Source organism: Drosophila sulfurigaster, chromosome 2R, assembly GCF_023558435.1.
Source record: "Drosophila sulfurigaster albostrigata strain 15112-1811.04 chromosome 2R, ASM2355843v2, whole genome shotgun sequence".
In the NCBI taxonomy this organism is placed as follows: domain Eukaryota; kingdom Metazoa; phylum Arthropoda; class Insecta; order Diptera; family Drosophilidae; genus Drosophila; species Drosophila sulfurigaster.
This window is the reverse complement of record NC_084882.1, coordinates 2,027,129-2,046,402: the sequence shown is the minus strand read 5'-3', so window position 1 is coordinate 2,046,402 and position 19,274 is coordinate 2,027,129. Positions and strand designations below refer to the sequence as shown.

Below are 19,274 nucleotides of genomic sequence, written 5' to 3'. Positions count from 1 at the left end.
GGTCTTATTAATATTATATGTGATATTGAATATCTTCTTGGGTATGAAACACTGGATCTATCTCTTATAGTCTCTGAGATCCAGTGTTTCATACGGACAGACATGGCTAGATCGTCTCGGCTGTTGATGCTGATCAAGAATATATATACTTTATTATATATGAAATATTATATGATGATTCAGTAATACGGCTTATTGATTGTACTTTTATTTGAGTTTTATTAATTTTTTAAGCTTAAAAAGTTTTATTTAATAAGATTTATTAACGAACCTGAATTTTAAATGTATAGAATTCATTGTAAGTTTTTTAAATAGAGTAATCCGAGTGCTCAGATGTTCGCATGAGTGATCAATGAGATTTTCAACGCTTCTACATCGAGTTGTCATTCAATGGCTCCAAAGATAAATCTTGTTTGCCGGTCTCATCTAGACGTATAAAATAAAATAAAAAATAAACGAATTTCTTTCTACTGGAGAACTTTAATTTTAAAGATCCAAGAGAGCAAAGGCTTAACTTATGTTATTTACTACTTATTGCGACTTTAATTTATTGTGAGGGTTCTATTGAGTGTATTGGTGTAATATTGATGATATCGTGGTGTGATTCAAGTGTTCTTTGGATTTATACACGCTCCCTTCATGTTAATGTTTAATGATTTTTGTTTCCGTTGAAATGTTTTCTTAGTTTTATTTAGAGCTTATGTGTAACTTGATATGTAAAGGATTCTATGTGTTGTGAGGTAAATGGATAGCAACCCTAAGGGTAACGTGTGTAAAAGCAAGAAATACATTTATTAAGTAAATAAATTAAGAGACTTTAAAACGCCAAAACGGCCGTTTCTTGGATCATCATTAACGAACGCTGAATGCAGGCCAGTAATTACTTAACACCGTCGCGGCGGTGTGCATTGAGGTTAAAAGCACGAATAAAGTGAGAAGCAGGGGAGTGATTACTCTCTTCGATAAATGTGCACGACCAAATTTTCTATTCAGTCTTTCTTTTCCGGTCCGAACTCCATCTACCATCAACTCTTCTTTCATGGGTGATGCACACTCCTGGAATTCGTTGGAGGCATGACAACTAACCGTGCAACCAGATTAAGTGTTCAAATGGATTACGGAAATGAAAGTTAAGTAGTCGAAAAACCAGATAATTTCCCTGATTATATCGAGAAACATGTATTTCGGTTTGGGCCGCAGGCCGAGTACTAAATTATCTGAAGGACGCAGGGTCTTGAAGGAATTGGACCGGTCGACCGGTTGATGCTGAGGTATTCTGGGAGAGAGATGAAGCAAGTCGTAAAGCTTATCGCCGTGTAGTGCGTCGACTTTATGTTCTTGGTATTTAACGACGCATTCTACAAATGGTTAAAGTTAGAAAGGCTGTTACTTCCCACTTGCAGGTGGCGTTTCGGGAAAGCATATTGGGTTTAGAGTACCCTGGAAATTCGTATGTACGAGGGCTGCTATTTAAGTTTCTGGCCTAAGTCACTTCTAGACATATTATGACCAATTGTCTATTTCCCAAAAAAAGTTTGGACTTTTATCGATAAAAGCTTCATACAACTTTTTCATGTGCGACCACGTTTGATATCGATTATCGATTAATCAAAAACTTACCTCGGCAGAAAAATCGAATTTACTCGTGAACACTTTCGAGCAATAATTTTTCACAACTTTCGACTTGGATTATTACGACAAGAGTGGACCGATGAACTTAAATCTTTGTAAGGCGATAAAGTGTTATCCTATAGCCCTGTGAAAAACTGGTTTAATGGATTCTATCGTGGCCGATGCTCGCTGGAAGACGAAGGTTGTGAAGGTCGTCCAAAAACAGACGTTGTGAGGGAAAACATTGATGCCGTGCGTGAACTGATAATGCTAGATCGTCATGTGACATATCGTGAGAGGCATCCTTTTACATTTCTTCAACCTGAATACATTCGATATTGCATAAACACCTGGTCGTAAAAAAGGATTGTTCTCGTTGGATCCCGCACAATTTGACAATTGCTCAAAAAAAGGCTTGTGTGGATTGGTTCAAAGAAATTTGGAAAAAATACATTCCCTGTGCTTCAAAAGACATTTATAAGATCGTCACAGGTGACGAATCATGGATCTATGGTTATGAGCCCAAAACAAAACAGCACATCAAGGAAAAAAGGCGTGGTCATCGATTTTCGATGTGAGATGATGCTGTTAAAACGTTCAAAAACCATGTTTTGGAGGTGCCTCAATCATAGTGGAAAAGTGGTTCGACAATTGGTTTGAGCGCATTCAAAAGTAAATAAATCTTGCTGGAGCATACTGTGACAAACAATAAATCCATTTTTTTTTTTATAAATATTCGCATTTTCATTATTAGGCCAGAAATATAAATAGCAGCCCTCGTAATAATACAGTCCAATTCGCCAGCCGTATTTTTCAGGGAGAAGAAATTCAGTTCACCGCCACATACACTCCTCAAGAAAATCCCACCGAATGGGCAGTGATAGCCCAAGATAGCGAAATATTACTTTTCGTCAATACCATTGTGTCTGTTTAAGCTGTGTTGAGTTTCAAGTGCAGAGGAAGGAGCTACGCGTTCCCATAAAAAATATAAACGTAATTTTATACATAAGCGATGAAGGCGATATATTGTAAATCACAGGAAAACAAATAAAAGAGAGTTAACGACCCGATAGCTGCAGTCATTTCTTGGCATTAAAAAATTAACATCTAAGACTGATTTCCAAAACAAAAAAAAAAAAAAACAATAAAGCTACAGTCGAGTGTACTCGACTGTGAGATACCCGCAACCCATTTTTAATAAAAGAAAAATATTTTGCGGTATTTTTCTCAAAATATACCGAATATACTACAAAAACATAAATATACCAAATGGTATATTTGGTTTATCGATATATTACCGCATTCAAAATATACCAAATGGTATATTTGGTTTATAGATATATTACCGCATTCAAAATATACCAGACGGCACAATATACCAGATTGTCAACCAAAGCAACTAAGACCCCTAGTGAGTAGGGGTTTTTGCCCATACAAAAGTATAATATAGTAATTATTGTATACCCCAAAATTCGCAACTCTAGCTTTAAAATTACACTTGTTAAACGATTTTTTTGATTTGCGGGGGCAAAAGTGAGCGTGGAAAAAATTTGAAACAAACTTGATCTGCGTGCAAACATAACAAATGCTGTCGACAAAAAAATTATAGCTCTCCGAGATCCAGTGTTTCAAACGGACAGACGGACATGGCTAGATCGTCTCGGCTGTTGAAGCTGATCAAGAATATATATACTTAATAGGGTCGGAGATGCCTCGTTCTACCTGCTACATACATTTCCTGCTGGCGCAAAGTTATAATACCCTATGCGGTAGCGGGTATAATTAAGGACACTTTACTAACTCGATACCAATATAATATGTAATATGTAAACATTATGTTTCTTTTAGGTAATGCGAAAACTATTCGTAACGACAATAGTTCTCGATTTGGAAAATTTATGCAAGTATGTTTTGATGATAACCACAGTATTAAAGGTTGCGTAATACAGGATTATCTGCTCGAGCAATCTCGAATAACTTTCCAAAGTGCAGGAGAGCGAAATTATCATGTGATGTATCAATTGGTTGCTCAAGGACAAACAAATAAAGAAATCGCTGAAACATTATACCTACGGTCTCCAGAATTTTATAGATACCTAAATAGTGCTGAAGATATTGCAATAGATATTAATCTGGAGTCAAAAAGATTTGGCGAACTGACAATGGCTTTTACAGTCCTACAAATTCCCCAAACTGTCATTGAAAGTATTTTTAAAGTACTCAGTGCAATACTATGGTTGGGAAATATTGAGTTTATGGATATTGATGGCGAGGGATGCGATTTATCTTTATCGGATCGAGAAATAGTTGTCACACTATCTATGCTCTTAGGCTTAAAGGCTGATGAACTAATCAAAGTTCTTTTGCATCGTCAAATTAATGTTCGAGGGAATATAACCGAAATACCTTTAAAATTACACGAGGTAAGTCTAGATTAGCTGTTTTTTGTCTTGACTTACTCATTAAAAGTTCAGTTACAGATTGAGTCAGTCAGGACAGATAACTAAGGTTGATTATCCTACTTTTTTCATGTATTATTTTCAAACAAATATATAGTGTACATAACACTATGAATTTGTGCGCTTTATATCGGTCTATATATTTTTTAAACAATTATTGTTCTTAATGCAACGTAATTTGGTTTAATAGCTCTGAAAAATCTACTTCACCATTAATTAGTCTCTGAATAAAAAAACACCCTGCATGGTTCTACGGTCGGTAAGAGAAGGAAGATTTAGTGTAATGAAAGTCTACTACGGTTAAGGCGGTAATCTAATATGTGGGTTCTAATTTCAACTAAGAAAAAAGTAAAATTGTTTCTGCACTGACACAATCATGTTGCATGGCCCTATTTACAGCAGACAAAATAAGTTTATCGACGCGAAACTAAGATCGACGCGAATAGAATTAGTGTGTCGGCGTTGACAAAAACAGTAGTCCTCTTATTGTGTAGATCATTAAACTGTTTATTATATCGTTCTTATAATTATAAAAATAATAACCTACGTAACTTTGTTTTATTTGGTGGCTTAACCACCTGAAGTTCGGTATTTTAAAGCAGAATTAATTGTGTTGAGACGGCGTTGAAAACGGAATCGAGTGTACATATTGTCGAGTCGCGATGAAAGTGGGCTGAATGCAAAACATTCGTACGCACTCAACAGCCGAATAATCACACTGCTCGGTTCAGCCGATCAAACTTGCATGCGCTCACATTTTGAACCGAACACTCAAAATGATCTGAATCATGTGTACGGCAAAATGAGTTGATTTTTACTCATCACTGTGTTATATTCAGTGAGTTAAGTTGAGTAAAATTGTTCGCGAATGAGTAAATCAAAAAAATAGTGAGGTTTGCAGTTCCCACTGGGCATGTGTGTGGGTTCTAAGCAATGAGAAAAACAGATGCAGTAGAAAAAGGTAAATTTGAAGGACAGGCGTACATACAATTGTATATGCTGCGAAGCAGAGAAGCAGTGAAGTCAAAAGAAATACAGATCAAATCGGTAGAACTTGCGAGAAATGGCGCAGTGAAAAAAGGAGAAGAAAAGAAGAAATTATTGGAAGTTGCCAGCAATAACATAAAGATAAAAAGTAGAATTGAACTGGCGAAAATGAAGCAGAAAATTCAACAAAATCAAGCGAATTTGCAACAAATAATACAATTGTTAAACTTAAAATTAAAGTCAATGAGATAGACCGGCAAGAGACAAAAATGACGTTAGAAGGTTTTTCTACAATTGTACCAGTTTTTGATGGAGAGTCATTGCTACTGGTTTAATAACTTCAAACTAAACGCTTACGCTTACGGTCTAAGCGAGAAATAGAAATGCGTTAGTGCGTGATCAAAAATGACAAAAGCGGTTCAGTTGTTCCTTGAATCCGAATTTGTCTGTAATTAAGAAGAACTAAAAACCATGTTCCTAAGGAATTCAAAAGAAAATAAAAAATGATTGCCTTGGGTAACATCAAAGCAAAGTTAGTTATTCTCTATATACAATAGTAAAGGGCTTAATATTCCAAAAGAGTTTAAATATAACATGCAATATCGACAACTCTAAAAAATCATCTCGATGCTTTAATTGTGGTTCAGTCGACGTAAAGACTGCGTAGCTAAAAGGAAGAGCTTCAAATGTCAATATGATGGAGATATCTCATTAAATCACCCCAACGCTATAAAAGCCGTTAAAGTTGTTAATGTGGATAAAGCGACTAAAAATTATAAAACTACACGACGTTGAGGTATCTTGCCGGGTTGATACAGGGGCCGATGTGCTTATTGTGAACTCCGTTCATAAACGCTTGCCAGCAGTGGACCTGAATAATTTTATATCTGTTCTGCGTTTGGGAAAAGCCAGTACAACTCCATTAGGCGAATTCGAAGGAGCCGTAACTGTAGACGATATTCAGTCGCCGTCTCTGAGAAGCTCTTCATCAACGAGACGATATAGCCATGTCAAATTTTGGTTGCGATCAGATACAAATTGTCGAAATCATTAAAAAAATAATATTGTATAAACAAAAACGCCTACTTACTAGGAGTTACTCTGGCTGGCAATCTGGTATATTTCTAGAGTATATATTGAATGTAGTACCATATCAATATACCAAATATATCATACCCATAGGGTAGAAGTGACGGCAGGAAATGTAAGGAATTTCCGCTCCCGCAAAGTCGCGAAATTTGGTATATATATATAGGTGGAGAACTATCGATTGCACTATCGGGACTATCGATGGTTGGCAACTATCGACACGCTCTCGATAGCGGCGCGCACTTTCGATAGTGGTTTATCGCTATCGTCGATAGTGGTCGATATTTTTTTCAAATATCTTTGTATACCAGCAACCTCCGTAGGGTCGGAGAGGGTCTTCAGCAAAGCGGGATAAATCATTGCAAATATGCGTACGAAATTATTGGTTGAAATAAATATATAAATAGCATATACTCTCATATTTTAAATAAATATGGATTACTTCAAAAACTAATTACTGCAACATCGACAATTAGCGACGATAGATTTTCCTTGCTATCGTCGATAGTCGATAGTTTATGGAAAATATCAAGCACTATCGATAACGCAGACTATCGATAGTTCTCCACCTCTAGTATATATGTATATATGTACATATGTATATGTAGTAATTGTGATTCCTGGTTTGGTTGCGATAAGATAAAAATTGTCGAAGTTATTAAAGAAATACTTTTGTATGGGAAAAAAAGCCTGCTTACTAGAGGTCTTTGTTGCTCCGGCTGACAATCTGGTATATTGTGCACTCGACGGTATATTTTGAAGGTGGTACTGTATCGGAATGCAAAATATTTGGTATATTTTCAGTTTTTGTAGTATATTTTTGGTATGTTTTGAGAAAAATACCACAATATTTTGCTTTTATTCAAAATGGGTAGCGGGTATCTTATAATCGAGCACACTCGTAGCTTTCATACAATTCTTCTATAGTTGAAGGGGTGATGATTTCGACAGAGGCACAATGGGCGATTTTGTCTCGCTAGCGGCATTTAATTAATAACTTCTAAACTAAAATAGATGTCTTCTGTCGGTTTTTTTTCACTGATCAGAGAAAAATCATAAAATTTTTTAAGTTAAAAAATTTTTTTTTTACATTTTAAATTTTGTTGTATTTTTATTTTATTTGAACTTCAATTAACATATTTCATATATAAACTTTATATAAAAAATGATGGGATGATTGAAAAAATGGGATGACTTCTGAGTGCAATACTAAAAAAAGATCCCTTTTTGGTACTAACACTGTGTCTAAAAAGTACCATAGTTTGAAGGCTAGCAGGTAATAGCAATTCATATTACACATTTTGGACGCTACTGATTCACACTTTCGGCTTATAAAAGAGTTAGACTAAATCCACTTGAATCAGGTAAGCTCTACTCCACGAAAGACGCTAATCCGGGCGAGTTGTTAATACACTGAATTACCACTACGTTTTATGAGCTACACATTTATAGACCGGTCACAAACATTGATTTTTTTTAAAATACATACCTTGAATATAATAAAAAACCAAACTTCTAACAAGTTTCGCTAAAAATTGTAAATTTGCGAGGAACTCGAAATCAATGCGCGAAAAAAGAAAGAATTTTCTAGAGCTCTTTGCAAAATCATATCGTGTGTTTGACCGTTCACAGCTGATGATCAGTTGATCGTAGAGCTTTTAAAAAGCTTTTAAAAAGTTAATCAAAGCATCTGCTATCGATATGTAAAAAAATATTAACGGTTTTTTAAATTTGAAAATTTAAATTAAATGCCGCTAGCGAGACCAAATCGCCCACTGTGAGAGGGTGGTGAAGATTACCTTTCTTTAACCATCGTCAACTCTGTTGACACTAAAATCGGAGCAGGAACATCCACATTTAACGACGCAATGTCGTTAAAGAGCTACCGAGGGTTAAGGAGACGGAGAACTGAATGACATTAGTTCACTAACAGATGGTAATAGACAGACGCGTATTACCATTTTTTCGCGTAGAATATTCAGTCAAAAGCTTCATACTCTTAAACTCAGAATACAAAACCGAGAAACTATTTGAGAGCTTTTTAAACCCGCGAATACGTTCCAAAAGCCTGTCCGCGCTTGCCTAATAAACCCAGCGATATCGCGTTCAGCGTCCATGCCATGATCGCAGGTCCACCTTAGCCCTGACTTAGATGCAATCAAATCAAAAATATAACCGTTAAAGCTAGCACATTTTTCGCGTATTACGATATCGCACAGCCCGCAACGAACGATCCCAATATTGGCACAAGTCGGCAACCGTAATTTTTTGCAAACATCGATAAAAATAAAAATTCAAATCAAATTAAACTTAACAGTAAAATCATGAACAAAAGAGATAAAAACGAATGTCAATATATATGAATATATATATTTCTGCTTATTGATACTGCGTTGTTGTGATTTTGTTTGCATTTTGTTTTGTGTTCGACGGAAAAGATTGGACTTATTTTGCGTTATCAGAATAGTGCCCGCAAATTCGATTTTAGTTATCTGCTTTGCTTCGACAGATTAATACATTCATAATCTTTGTAAAAATACTTAATACGGGAAAAGGAACAATTCTATCCGACAAAGAAAAATGAAAGATAGAGTCTTACATCGAGTGTGGGCGATTTATCCATTAAATTGCAGAAGAAAGTAGAAGAAACAGGAAAAATATTGCCAGTTTTCTTCGAGATAAAGAAAACTATGGGATGGCGGAGATAGGCGTGCTATAATAAGACAAGCATCAAATTCGCATGAGACCTCGTTAATTTCATAATTTGGCACCTGCGAGTTGCAGTTTTTAACATCAAATAAATCCCAAATAAAACGACTTTTTCAAAGCCTAAAATGGCATTTCCCGAACGACTATGCTCCGATTTACACAGTCCGGTCTGTTAAGTCGTGGATTCGGGGTCAAACTCTTGATGTCCTTGAATTGCCACTCCCCCGACCTCAATATCATCGAGAACGTCTGGGGATGTATGGCTAGGACAGTGTACGAGTCCTGAAAACAATATAAGATGCATTAATCGAAGGAATAAAACAAGCTTGGGCTACTCTTTCAATAAATTATCTCAATGAACTTTATCAACTCGCGATCAAAATAAAGGCCGATCCACACATTATTAATTATTCTTAAAATAGTTTAAAATAGTATATAGTTATGCTCTACAAATATTTTAAAATTTAATTTTTTCAGATAGCGCTATCCTGATGACCAATATATTTTTACCCATTTTGTTTAATACGTTTTTGAAAAGCTCATTAAAATATTATTTTTAGTGCTATATTGTCAGAATATGTTTGATTTTAAAGTAAATTCTTGAAAGTTTAATTAAAAAATAATTTTAACTATAGCCCCAAATTAAACACTAAACGTAAGTCAGTGGGGTGCGCTAAGCTGATGACGCACAGTGTCTTAAATAAACAAATAGGAAACTACAGTCGAGTGTGCTCGACAGTGAAATACTCGCTTTACCCACTGTGATTTAATGATCGTAGGCACAGGTTAAAGAAGTTAGTAAGCTACAACTACATGAATGAAAACTTATGTTAATTTGATTAAAATCCAAAAATTTTGGATGAAAAAAAAAATAATAAAAACGCGTCTGATTGCGAATGCGAAAGTGAGGGAATTAAATAAAGCATAATATTTTGCTATAGCATTATCCTTGATTTGCAATGGCATAACTACGATGCTGGACCTTTCCGAACTAGTAGTTTATTTTGTACCATTGCAAGTGTGTGCAAATCACAATCCAGAGCATTAACATCCTTGGGGATGTAAGGTTTCCCTACAGGAGAAACTGATAGTGTCGCCGTTTATTTCCAAATAGAACAAAACTGCGTTTGAACAATTCAGTGGTTTGTCAGTTGTTTCCATAGTGTGGGTGAGAGAGATTTCGCTGTGAATCTTTGCTGTACAAGAGTCACCATCTTGCTCCTCTATATCGTTAAGTTACGTCCGCAACCAAGTTTTATTTGTAAGGCTTATATAATATTCGTGCATTGGACTCGACAATGTGCGCACATTTAAATTTCCGCATTAGGATTGGATTCCGAAAACTGCTACGTAAAGGTAAACATGCTTATGTCTTTGACTTTATATGATGCCTGTTTGGTCAATGCCTTAATGATGTTCTTGAAATCATTGTTATAGGACGCGCCTATCCATAGACCGAAGGGTCGGTCGTTACATTGAATCGGGAAATCTATGCAAGAAATTCTCAGATGCCAAAATGGCAAGCAGCTTGTGAAATGCGTATTGTTGGGCTTCAGTGAATTAAACTACAATGTGCATACTTACTGTTGCATTTTCGCCTTTTAAGATGTCCGAAACAATCCTCGTTATTGCCGCGAAATCCTTAATAAAGCATCTTTAATAACTCGCAAGGCCCAGGAATGACCTGACCTCGATTACTGTTTTCGGTTCTGGAAAGTTCTGTGTGGCCTTTACTTTCTCTGGCTCTGTTGTTGCACCATTACAGGTGGCGATGACTCTGAAAAACCTCAAGCTTCTCTTAAAAACAAGTAAGAATACTACAGTCGAGTTCGCTCGACTGTAATATACCCGCTAGCCATTTTGAATAAAAGCAAAATATTGCGGTATTATATTCAAAACATACAAAAATACTAAAAATATACCAAGTGGTGTATTTGGTATATCGATATAGTGCCACATTCAAAATATACCATAGACGGCAGAATATACCAGATTGTCAGCCAAAACAACTAAGGCCCCTAGTCAGTAGGAGTTTTTGCCCATACAATATTTCTTTAATAACTTGGACAATTTTTATCTGATCTATTACTATCGTTATTGTTGTATATACCAAAATTCGCGACTCTAGCTTTAAAAATACGCTAGTTATTCGATTTTTGTTGATTTGCGTGGGCGGAAGTGAGCAAAAATTTGAAACAAACTTGATCTGCGTACAAACATAACTAATGCTGTCGACAAAAAAATATAGCTCTATCTCTTATATTCTCTGAGATCCAGTGTTTCATACGGACAGACGGACATGACTAGATCGTCTCGGCTGTTGACGCTGATCAAGAACTTTATAGGGTCGGAGATGCCTCCTTCTACCTGTCACACATATTTTCTGCCGGCACAAAGTTATAATACCCTTCTTCCCTATGGGTAGCGGGTATAAAATATACATAATTTTAAATTAATGCAAAAAAGATCCCATCTGATGTAGAAGCAATTTTCATTTAGACAAGACAAGCTTGTTTATGTTGAAAATGGAAGGAAACTAATGAAAATAAAAATAGCAGCATAGGTTTTTCGTTTTCAAAAACTCTTAACATTGCTAGTTCAATGAAAATCAAAATGCATCTTTTTTTTTGTTAATATCCATATTTTGCTAAAACATTGCGTTTGTATGTGAAAGTGATATTCATTTTCCCCTTGCCATAACAATATTAAAATACAAAGTATCATAATACCGATGAGTTTCTGACACGCGACTGATTGCTTCATTCCATTATAGACTATAATCTGGTACCTCTACAAAAAAGTTTGTGATTTTTTCCTTGTTTTGGGTTTTATATTCAAATATTAAATCAAACAATAAAACTTGAATATGGAATTTAATCATCAAGGCTTGTAATTTTAATTATTATAACTAAATTTGTAGTGCATGTAATACATATATGTTATTGTCTAATCGTAGAATGTATTGTGAATATGTTTTTAAGGTTTCTGCTAACAAATGTATCTGTGTTTCTGTGGAGTATTTGCTGTAGCTGTTCTGTTGATGCTTGCCAACAACATTTTTAGTGACAAATCGATTGTAAAGTGTTGTAAAGCAATCTCAAAGAACATGCCAATTCTTATCGTAACGTCACTAAAGGCAAAAGTGAATTGATTTTAAGTTCAGTGTGTTTTGATTGTTTAAATAAAAATGTCAAAAGACTTTAAACAAAAATATCGGGACGACACGGAAGACAGTTACTAGAAATCTACAATCACCGCAAATCTCTCTGAATTGCGCGCCCATGCTTTGACCAAAAAGCATAAAAGTGCTAGGGGCGGCTTTATGCAAACAAACCAAATAGATTTTGTTACTTTGACGGTCAAGACGATGGAGCAAGAAACATGGAGCAAGAAGCAGCAAGGAGCATCCATTGTTAGCTCATTTGGATCATTTACGAAACCTAGTTGTTAAATACTTTAGACGACAGTGCTATTCGTTTTTCTACTCATTGTTTTCTACTTAAAATGAAAATATATTTTATTCTAAATCATGCATTTGCAGTTATAACCTGTCTAATAAATTCCTAAAAATGATAGGAACTGGATGAACATATGGCAATAAAAATGAGGAGAATGAGGATAGTTTTAATTAAATTCTCCAAATATTGTGAATATTAGAGCAGCTGCTGTACAAATTCTATACATATGTTTCAATATAACCGATTTCGTGCGCTCACCCTGTGACTATCAGAAAAATATAGAGAATCCAATAAATTGAAAAATCAGCTTTTTTTTTTTGCAGGGGCCCTAATCAATTTTAAAATGCGAATTTGCTAAAAATACATTTGTTAAATATATTTAGTGCACATTTATTAAATATGTTACATTTAAATATTTTAAAACATAATTGTAAAAAAAGTCGAAAATATTCTTATGGTAAAGTGGGCGGGAAGAATGTCGTGGTCCAACCGAAAAAAGGAAATAAATCATTAGCAATTGCTATTGCTACTTCGTCTATTGTTCGAGTATTAAATCTTTGTGTGCATGTTGGCGAACTAGTGTTTTGTCAGCTCGAGTCACAATTCTATAATCATCTGTTTGCAAACCATCAATCCTATTTTTAAATAAACGAAGCAATTATTTGTGCTAATGAAATTATTCCTGTGGCTAGTGAAATTTTTACCTTCCCATATTCTTAATGATTGCACAACGCCGATCGATCTTATTATCTGTATTGTTCATAAAATAATTGTTCATATAATTTTGTTCGTTCTTATTTTTACACGCAGATCAAGTTCAAGATTAGCGTCAAAAAATCTTGTGGGCAAAACGATTTATTCAGATCAAAATATCACAAAACTCATCCAATAAATATTTCATTCATTGGAACGCCATCGTCAAAATCAACATTGTATTCGATAATGCTAGTTCCCATGTGGAAAGCGTGGGAATTATTAATATAATAATACGGAATCCGTCCATGCTTTGCTCATAGGCTGAATCTGGCGGTCCAAGATGGACTAATGTTTGAGAAAGATGAAAAAAATGAAAGCTTTGTGCAATTTAAGGAAAATTTGTATACATATACACGCTAATAAAAACCTCAATAAGGTGAAAGAGTTGTTATTTAATGGTTGAGCGTATAATCACTGCAAATGATTCCAATGCAAATGTATTATTGTCAACGACAAATGCATCTATCTGGTGCATCTTTATCAAACAAGCAAGCTAAAAAAATATTTGTTGGTATATTTGTAAAAAATTATTAAATAATATCGATTACAAATGAAGTCGACCGCAAAGTTGAACACGGCAATAAAAACCAACGAAAGAAAATAATATATATAGCGCAATATTATAATCGATTTTAAAGTGTTTTTTATTTATGAGAAACAGACAGTCACCAATATCACTAAAAAGACAATTTTTTACATAATTTCTTTATCAAAGAAAAACATCCAGAAAACAAAAGTCTAAATTAAAACTGAAGAAAACTATAAAGTTGTGAACAACTATTATAACGATATTAGACATTTTGAAACGTATTAACTAAAAAATATGAAATGCAAGAAAGCAGACAGAGGCTTAAAAGGTAAGAACGTTATCTACATATTAAATCGGGAAAGATCTCAACAGCTCAACATAGAGTAACTACCCCCAGCAAGTTCTACATTTCAGCATTGAAGACCCCAATGATCACTAAGCTGAAAATGTTTTACAACTCATCTATAAACAGTTGTTGACCAATTTGCTTAAACCGAATGTTTTTCCCAGAGCCGTGGAAAAAGTCAATCATCATAATGGTACCAAAACTTAATACAAATTGTATAATTGACTAATCATATTGATTAGTGTTCTATCGTGTCTCTCAAAGTTTTTGGTAAATATCTCGTCATCCACATCATTTTATATTTGAGGATTAATGAGTGTGCTCGACTGTTACTAAGTCTGTTAGTTACCCGCTACTCATTTTGAAAAAAATTCAAAACATTGAGCCATTATTCTAAAAATATATTAAGCGAATACAAAAAGACTTAACATATACCAATAGGTATATTTTATATATCGACATAGTACACATTCAACAAATATCATAGCGTGATATCACATACATTTACATACATTTCCTGCCGGCACAAATGCTCGCCAAAATTCGTTCATTCAATGAATAAACATTAACACACAGCCTAAACAGCTAATGGTATAATGTGGCGTCGAGGAATAATAAACTTTTTGAAAAAAGAACTTAACTTTTTAAAATTGTACTTTATTTATTTATACTTGCCGCAAAAGCACTTGTCTTGAACTTAAAAAAACATGTGGGAATGAAAAAAGCATTAGAAGAGGGTCAGGTGACTAGTATGATACAATTATAGATAATTGTATGATTGTTTCATGGTGAATAGCACGAGGAGAAGCTCGATCAGTATGACTATGTGAGTCACAAGGTCACACGCACAATATATATATTTTCTCGCTATCGATAACCAATCGATATGTTGATTGGGACCACACAGTCAGTTGGTTAGTGCGGTCACTTCTGCCATTATAAATTAGATTTAATGTTCTATGAATAATCCCCAAATTCGAGAAGATCATTTTAGCTGAGCTGCTGCTGTTATAATTTTGTGTCCATATTGAGCAAATATTGTTGACCCAATTAATTGATGATCAGCGTTATCAGCTGACACAAAATTTAAGAAAAACATCTACTTTAGTGGTTGATTACTCTTTTTGACTGACAAACATTTTTTAATGGTTTTTAAGTAGGTAGGTAACACGCGCAATTATAATATACAGTCATGCAAACAGTTTCTATGTAGTGGACTATTGAAAGGGGTGTCATGTATATTAGTATACTTATTCTGGTTTATTAAATTTTATTAACTAAACGGAAACCTTTAGAATGTTTTCTGAAATGCAATACCTTTTACCTGTTATCATTACATGTTATTAAAACGCATTCTCTTGTCTCAATATTCTTAGGCCATAGAAAATCGACACGCGATGGCTAAAGCTTTGTACTCAAAAACATTTACTTGGCTGGTTTATAAAATTAATAGCTGCACCAACCCAGGACAATATGGCAATACGTTTCTTGGAGTTCTTGATATATTTGGCTTCGAAAATTTTACAAAGAACTCGTTTGAACAACTTTGTATAAATTATACTAATGAAAAATTACACAAGTTTTTCAATCATTACGTTTTTGCATTGGAGCAATCTATCGTAAGTACATAAACTTCCTACTTTTTATCTTTGAACCTTTCAATTTAAAAATTAAGTGAAGACGAGTTAACACGTCCTCATTTTTGCAATAGAATATAAGACTTGGTATCACTATCCTTTCTTTGGCATTATTACAGAAATTCGCTTATATTTCACATATCTTCAAATGAAAGTATTTTTTTTTTATAGTATCTTGTACTTTTCTGTGTAAAAGCGAACATGTATGTAACTAACTATCATGACACAGTTCCAAGGCTTTTTACACAACTTTGTGACGCTATGTACCAAACTACTCTTAGTTCCACCGTTCACAATAAAATGACACAATGGCTACTGAACCTAGCGTTTTTTTCACCACCGTCAAGATCACCAACTAGCTCACACATGACTTCATTCCTTGGTAGTCTTCGCAAGAGCGGATATTTGTATGTTCGTATGTATAAGGACCTTAACAAATAACAAATAATAGCCATTAGCTACTCAAGCACGACAAATCGGTACTTTAACTTAGGATCCCATTTCGTCTGATGCCGTTCTTCAGTTTTCGACACGATAACCAATCTTATGTTTCACGACTTGAACCTTTTGCTCATGAACACTTTCCTTATTATATTGAGCTCTCTTAAAAACATTCCCGGTGGCCTTGCTTTTGTACCTATCAATAGTACTAGTGCGCTGATATTTACACGATATTTCATACTGAATCAAACGACTGCATATTCGCCCACTACTTATGTAATGTAATGTAATTGCGATAATATTCTAAAAAAAAAAACCAAAACAATGTATCACACGTCAAATTATATATTTGGTTATTGATGTGCAAAATATACCAGACTGTCAGCCAATGCATAAAATACCCCGAGATAGTAGGTCTTTTTGCCCATATAAAAGTTTTGGTTTAATAACTTCGACAATTTTTATCTGATCGCAACCAAAAAGGTATATAGGTATTATTGTATGTGTACTCTAGATTTAAAATTACACTTGGTATTCGATTTTTGTCGATTTGCGGGGCGGAAGTGGGCGTGTTAAAATGCGTGCAAACATAACAAATGCTGTTAAACAAAAAATTGTAGTCTCTGAGATCTAGGTATTCATCAGACATCGTCAAGGGTGGCAAATTTCGACACTCGACTCACACCCGTAAATTTTTGAGTGCGAGTGCTACTTAGCACTCGCAAACCGAGTGAGTGATACACACTTATTCAAAATCATGCGAGTGCTGCGAGTATGAGTCATTGTCATACTCGGGCCTTTCTTGCACTTCCCAATTGTGTTTCGTGTCATGCCAAGACCGGACTGCAAGACTTTTCTGTAGATCGTTAGATGACTCGTCTTGTAGAATAATTCTTGCATTGAGTCTGGTGTACGCGCCCTCTTAGCGCAACGCGTAATTTCCCTAACGCCTACTTTTCTCGAACATGTGCAATTTTGTGTATCATTTGTCATTTGTTTTGTGAGTGTTGTACAAGAAAGTTGATTTTTTCCTGCGCGTCTTTTATAAAACAATAAGAGGTAAGTTGTTAATATTATTAAACTACTATTCTAATCTGATTTAAATTAAAAAATATATTTGTATTTGTATTTATATTTACAGTTTTGAGGACCACGATAGAGCTACGTTGGATGATAAAAATAGAAACTACAAGGCATTGTTCAGGGCGAAGAATATTGAAAACTGCGAAATAAATTAATTTTTTCTTTTAGCTATTATATTATTTAGTTATAAGTAAAACTGTTTAGATAATATTATATATAAATTTAAGTACTCATTGTATTAGTTTTAATAAATTTAATTTCAAGTATAATAAACATTTTATTTACTGCATATATTTTTGAGCGTATTTTTATTTTGCATATTCCGAACTACGCACTAGAATCTAAGCACAGATTTTCGGCAAGAGCTGGACCGCACATTTTCTACAAGAAACGCCGAGTACAAATTCTGCCAGCGCAGCCGAGGGAAATTTAAATTTCCCTCGGCCAGAATTTATACTCGACAGTTCTTGTATAAAATCAGTTCCGCATATACGGCAAACTGAAATGATAAAGTCATTTCGCATCTTGTGTCTACACATGACGGGACTGGAAGAAAACTTGTAGTTTTCGGATTTAAATTTTCAAGAAATATAATGAGTGCAAGAACAGCGCACCAGCAATAACAAGAACAATACAAAAAGCCGACGGCATTTCTTGCATCTCAATATACATACACACAAACGTACATATGTATGTACATACATACAATCGTGCCGGTCCACTCATAATTTTTTACCAAGCGTATCGGATACACTTACCCATAACCACCGGCCCCGGCTTTACCCGAGTGCATAGAATCACCGATCGCAAATTGCCGAGTATGCCTCGGCACTCGCACTCGCGAGTGTAAGGCTCTCGATACACTTATTGCTCATGAGTATAAGGCTCGCGAGTGTGTGTATTTTTGGCCACTCGCACTTATGAGTGCAAGTATACCGAAAAGGCACATGAGTAACGGGTGCACCCGTTGAGTGTGTATACCCGTGCCGTTCTCTGGTATTCATACGGACAGACGGACATGGCTATAACTTATAACTTAACAAGTACTTTGAGCACAACAGCTGTAAAGTTAGCTGTTGCATCCGAAAGCTCGTGGGATAACTGCAAATTTTTTCAGTGAACTTTCTTATTCCTTTATTAATGTTGACAACCATTAAATGTATGTCTGTTAAATTGGGCGTGTTTGTATGCACATTTTTTCATTTTATAAATGCTTCTTAAGCTAGGTTTTGTGGAACAATTTTCAACTTTGGACAAGATTTTGAAAATGAGTTTAGCATAATTTAGCAGTAATTCCAAGTGTATGATGTGGGGTTGTTAACTCTAAATTTATCAATAGTTGCTTTTTTCTTCACTTTTTCGCACAATTTTAATTTATCCCAGAGAACATCACGTTTTCCTACACCGATTTGTGCTCTGTATCGAATATAGAGGCCGTCTGGAGCAATATTTTATAAATAACTTCCAAGTTTTTCATCAACACAAAATTTACAGGTCACATCCGGACTAGAATTTATAACATGTTTGCCAATATCAAGTCATTTGCCGTGGCATTTTTTTTATACCCGCTACCCGCTAATTGTATTATAACTTTGTGCCGGCAGGAAATGTATGTAACAGGTAGAACGAGGCATCTCCGACCCTATAAAGTATATATATATATTATCTTGATCACCGTCAACAGCCGAGACGATCCAGCCATGTCCGTCTGTCCGTCTGTATGAAACACTGGATCTCAGAGACTATAAGAGATAGAGCTTTTTTCGACAGCATTTGTTATGTTAGCACGCAGATCAAGTTTGTTTCAATTTTTTGCCATGCCCACTTCCGCCCCCGCAAATCAAAAAAATCGATTAACAAGCGTAATTTTAAAGCTAGAGTTACGATTTTTGGTATATACAATAATTACTATAGTAGTTATGATTCCTAAAAATTTGATTGCGATCAGTAAAAAATTGTGGAAGTTATTAAAGAAATACTTTTGTATGGGCAAAAACGCCTACTTAGTACTATGGGTCTGAGTTGCTTTGGCCGACAATCTGGTACATTGTGCCGTCTATGGTATATTTTGAATGGTGTACTATATCGATATACCAAACATATCATTTGGTATATTTTTTAGTATTTTCGGTATATTTTGAAAATGATACCGCAATATTTTGCCTTTAT

The 19,274-nt window shown here is 34.8% G+C and overlaps 1 protein-coding gene across 2 annotated transcripts in view; it reads left to right on the top strand.

Annotated features, from left to right (window-relative positions):
• LOC133836071 (myosin-VIIa) overlaps positions 1-19,274 on the top strand; it is a 169,087-nt gene that overhangs the window by 25,114 nt on the left and 124,699 nt on the right. Inside the window, exons 6-7 of one of the 2 annotated variants that reach the window (XM_062266364.1) lie at positions 3,460-4,034; positions 15,321-15,563. In XM_062266364.1, coding sequence (XP_062122348.1) covers positions 3,460-4,034; positions 15,321-15,563 — 818 coding nt within the window. The remainder of the gene's footprint in view (positions 1-3,459; positions 4,035-15,320; positions 15,564-19,274) is intronic. The other variant, XM_062266362.1, reaches the window with a different exon arrangement.